General features: G+C 41.2%; 1 protein-coding gene across 10 annotated transcripts in view; it reads right to left on the reverse strand.

The window, feature by feature from the left end:
- LOC135115384 (uncharacterized) overlaps nt 1-5,000 on the reverse strand; it is a 210,010-nt gene that overhangs the window by 157,980 nt on the left and 47,030 nt on the right. For all 10 annotated transcript variants that reach the window (XM_064032111.1, XM_064032108.1, XM_064032104.1 and 7 more), the window contains one exon: nt 1,897-2,902. In XM_064032111.1, the coding sequence (XP_063888181.1) occupies nt 1,897-1,966 (70 nt within the window). In that variant the 5' untranslated portion in view covers nt 1,967-2,902. The remainder of the gene's footprint in view (nt 1-1,896; nt 2,903-5,000) is intronic.

Consider the following 5,000-nt stretch of genomic DNA (forward strand, 5'->3'; position numbering starts at 1 on the left):
CTGGATAGGGCTGGGAGTTCTGGAAGTGGAAATAGATTGGGATGGAATGAACTGGAAATTCACTAGATGGTGTCCTGCACAGGTCTGGAAGGGCTGCTGGAAAGGGACTGGAGTGAGCCGAAGGGTGACTGGAGGAAGCTGAATGGAGGCTCGACTATTGGAGGGGCTGGAAGGAAATCTGGAATAGAATCTGGAAGGGGGATCTGGAATGAGAGTCTGGAAGGTCTAAAAACGGACGTCCTGAAAGGGATCTGAAAGGCGGATGGAACGGGTTTAAAAGGTCTGGAATAAGTCTGGAAGGTCAGGAAAAGGGTTTGAAAGGTCTGAACAGGTCTAGAACGTCTGGAATACGTCTGGGAGGTCTGGAAGCGATCTGGAAGGTCTGAACAGATCTAGAAGGTCTGGAATACGTCTGGATGGGATCTGGAATGAGTCTGGAAGGTCTGAATGGTCTGGAAGAGGAGGTCCTGGAAGCAGAAGCTCAGGGAGGGAAAGCTTCAAAGTCCTAGTGGGATTTGTGGAGGATTTTGTGCGAGTTGTTTTGAGACCCACGCACACACACACACACACACACACACACACACACACACACACACACACACACACACACACACACACACACAGAGTAGATTCCCCCTGTGTCCTTTTCTTTCTTTGTTTTTTTCCTTTTTTTTATTTATTTGTTTTTTTTTACTCTGTGGTTCCTTGTGTTGGTCATTTATCATTTCCGCCTGTCTCTCTCTCTCTCTCTCTCTCTCTCTCTCTCTCTCTCTCTCTCTCTCTCTCTCTCTCTCTCTCTGCTCTTTCACTCACTTTTTTGCCAATACCTTTTTTTTTACTCTCTTGCTCTTTCTATCACCTTTGTCCCTCCCTTCCATTTCTTTTTGCTCCTCCTCCTCCTCCTCCTCCTCCTCCTCCTCCTCCTCCTCCTCTTGCGGCGAAAAAAAAAGTTCCAAACAATTTAGTATTGGAAGCCACTTGCTGTCTGTCGTTTTCTTGTTGTTTGCTTGTTTGCTTGCTTGTTTATTTGTTTGAGTTCGTTCGTTCGTTTTTTTCGGTTTGTTTGTTTGTTTGTTTGTTTGGTTGGTTGGTTGGGTGGGTGGGGAGTGTGTGGTTGTTTGTTTGTTTGTTTGTTTGTTTGTGTTTGTTTGTGTTTGTCAGCTTCCTTGTCTGTTTTTTTTTGTTTGTTTGATTGCTTGTTTGTTTTGTTTATTTGTTTGTGTTTGTTCGTGTTTTTTTTGTTTGCGTTTTTACTTATTTATTTTCGTTGCTTTTTTTTTGCTTATTTGTTCGCGTTTGTTTAGTTTACATGTTTTTTTTGTTTGTATGTGTGTTTGTTTGTTTGTTTGTCTGTGTGTTTTTTATGTGTTTGTTGTTGTCGTTGTTGTTGTTGTTGCTGCTGCTGCTGGTGGTGGTGGTGGTGCTGGCTAAAAAAAAAAGTTGAATAAATTAATTAAAAAAAAAGTGGGATTGCATCTTGATGAAATGAATGTATAAGTAAATGAGGGAATGACTGAAGAAATGTATAATCCAGCGTTTGTACAGTATTCGCATTTATATTCACACACACACACACACACACACACACACACACACACACATTTTCCTTCTTTTAAACAGATAAATCAAAGAACTGTGAAAAAGAAAGAGAAAATGAGAGAAAGAGAAAGGAAGATAAAGAGCTAAGATACATGAAAGATAGATGCTGTAGACAGATAGATAGATAGATAGACAAATAAATATATAGATCATTTCAAAGATAGATAGAAAAGAAATAAATACATATATAAAGAAAGAAAGAAAAAGTAAATAAGAATGAAAGAAAAGAATAAAGAGAAAAATGAAAGAAAAACAGACAAAAAAGTCACCTTATAAAAAAAATTTAAAAAATCTCACCTGTGTAGGCTGAGAGGAGTATTAGAAGCAGGTGTAGGCCGTGCAGGTGTGTGTCCCTGGAGGAGGCCATGCTTGGGCAGGTGTGGCTCTTCTCTGGGGAAAGGTCTGGACGGAGGGAATGAAGGAAAGGAAGGAGGGGAGGGAAGGAAGGAAGGAAGGAGGTTTGTAGTTTCCTTCACTCCTCACTTCCTGTTTATTCTTCCTCTTCTCTTCTTCACTACCTATTTCTTTCCTCCTCCTCCTCCTTCTCCTCCTCCTTCTCTTCTCTCCTCCGCCTCTCTTCTCCCTTGCAATATTGGTTCACACGCAATATTTTCCTCTTCTTTTTTTCTTACTTTTCTCACTTTCCTAAAATTGCTTCCTTTGATATTTTCTTTTACTTTTTCTTTCTCTTTTTTTTCACTTCTGCTTGTCCTGATGTTTTTTTTAATCTTTTTTTCTTTTTTTCACTTCAAGGTATGACTGGTTTTCCTTTCCTCACCAAGCAAGGTTTTTTTCCCTTTTTTTCCTTTTTTATACACGTTTTTATTTTCTACGTTGTTGACACTCCTGTTTCTTTTCCTTCTTCTTTTTCTTCCTTCTCCTCTTTTTTTTCTTTCTTTTTTTCTTTTAATTCCTTCCCTTGCCAGGTAAAGTAATTCGTTTAAACACAACTCTTTTATTTTTTTTATTTATTTACTCCTTTATTTTTTTCTCTCTCTATCTTTTTACCCCAAGAGCTATTTCACTTTCTTTACACCTCAAACATGCACCGAGTCACTAGTTTCTTTCCACACTAATTCATTCATGTACACCTTCATTACTTTTACTCATCCATATATATTCCTTCCGAACCATAATTGACGTCCCATACTGTTTACACATTGCCAACATATTCCTTCACCTGTGGGCTGCAAAGTGAGTGAAGTCTGAGTGCCGTCTGTACCTCACCTCCAATTACGCCAGGTACGTTCCTCTTACCCTTTCACCTGAGTGGTCTGACAGGTGAGCTGTGGACGGGGTTCACCTGAGAAGAGAGACAGAGAGAGAGAGAGAATGTTAGTTTTGATGCTGGTCGTGGTTGTATTTGTAGGTGGAGGAAAGGTTGTGGTATTAGTAGTAGTAATAGTAGTAGTAGTAAGATTAATTCGAGTTAGTGTTGTCACAAGTCAATAAAAACATTTCTGTTGACTATGTAATTTAAAAGTAGTAAAAATATTCCAGGAGGAGGAGGAGGAGGAGGAGGAGGAGGAGGAGGAGGAGGAGGAGGAGGAGGAGGAGGAGGAGGAGGAGGAGGAGGAGGAGGAGGAGGAGGAGGAGAAGGAGGAGGAGGAGGAGGAGGAAGAGGAGGAGGAGAAAGAGGAGGAGGAAGAAGAGGAGGAGAACTACAACAACAACAACAACAACAACAACAGCAACAACAACAACAACAACAACAACAACAACAACAACAACAATAATAACAACAATAATAAAAGGAGGAGGAGGAGGAGGAGGAGAAGGAGGAAAATGAAGATAAAAGAAGACCAAAAAGAGTATTTACGTATAGTATGTGTCTGTGTGTGTGTGTGTGTGTGTGTGTGTGTGTGTGTGTGTGTGTGTGTGTGTGTGTGTGTGTATAGACTCCACGACACACACACACACACACACACACACACACACACACAATTGCGTATTCACTTCCATACACGTAAACTAAAAAAAAAAGGAAAAAAAATATGTAAACCACTTCATTTTTTTTTCTCTCCTCTCCCTCTCTCTCTTTCTCTCTCCCTTCCCCTCTTCCTCTCTCCTCTCCCTTTTGGAAACAAGCCGGGCCAACACAGTCACCCATTCATTTTGGGGAACACGGGGACCTCATGCTGTCACACACAAGAGAGAGAGAGAGAGAGAGAGAGAGAGAGAGAGAGAGAGAGAGAGAGAGAGAGAGAGAGAGAGAGAGAGGAGGTGTCAGCAGAAAATGAGGGAGTTGTCTCGTGGGTGATGGAAGTGTCAGGGAGAGAGGGAGAGGAGAGAGGGAGAGGAGAGAGGGACGAAGGAGGAATAGAAGAGTGATAATAATGACACAAGGAGGAGAAATACAGTATAATGGAAGGTAGATAAATAGATACGAGAGAGAGAGAGAGAGAGAGAGAGAGAGAGAGAGAGAGAGAGTTAATACATACATACATACGCACATCATTTCCAAATTCTGTCCCGCATTCCACAAATTTTATCACTAAGACAGAAAAAGAAAACTCAAGAAGAAAAAGATAGCAACAAATTGACATCCTCCTCCTCCTCCTCCTCCTCCTCCTCCTCCTCCTCCTCCTCCTCCTCACAATGGGGTTCCCAATCTTTATTATATGAAAGAGGAAGCAACTTGGATCTCTTGCAAGACCAAACAAAACAACATTTTTATTTAAGAAGTCTGTTTTGTCCTTCCTGATTTAGACGAGAAGGAGGAGGAGGAGGAGGAGGAGGAGGAGGAGGAGGAGGAGGAGGAGGAGGAGGAGAAGAAGGAGGAGGAGGAGGAGGAGGAGGAGGAGGAGGAGGAGGAGAATGGAGGAGAAGGGATGTGAGAGGCAGAGTGAAAAGAAGAGGAAAATGTGATCAAGAAGACTTTGGAGGAGGAGGAGGAGGAGGAGGAGGAGGATGAGGAGGAGGAGGACGAAAGGAGTTAGGAAGAGCAGCAAGAGAAAGAGAGAGGAGGGGCAAAAGGAATAGAAAACTGGAGGAAATGACATTGAAGGAGAGAATTAGCAATGAAGGAGGAAGGAAGACTGGAGGAAAGACTGTGAGTGGATGGAAGGAAGGAAGGAAGGAAGGAGGGTGAAAAAGATAAAAGAAAAATGAAAAACAGGGTAGAAAAAGACAAATGAGAGAAGGAAGGAAAAGATAAGAATAGGAAACAAAAGGGAAGAAAGAAAGGAGAATATAAAAAAGGAGGGAAGGAAAGAAGGAAGGAAGGAAAGAAAGAAGAAAGGAAAATAGGAAGGAAGGTGAGAGATATTAAAAGAAAAATGAAAAAAACAGGAAAGGAAGGAAAAAAAAACTAAGAATGAAAAACATAAAAAGAATGACAGAATAAAAGGAAGGAAGAAAGAAAAATGGAAGGAAGGAAGGAAGGAAAGTAGAAAGGAAGG

This window comes from Scylla paramamosain, chromosome 29, assembly GCF_035594125.1.
Source record: "Scylla paramamosain isolate STU-SP2022 chromosome 29, ASM3559412v1, whole genome shotgun sequence".
In the NCBI taxonomy this organism is placed as follows: domain Eukaryota; kingdom Metazoa; phylum Arthropoda; class Malacostraca; order Decapoda; family Portunidae; genus Scylla; species Scylla paramamosain.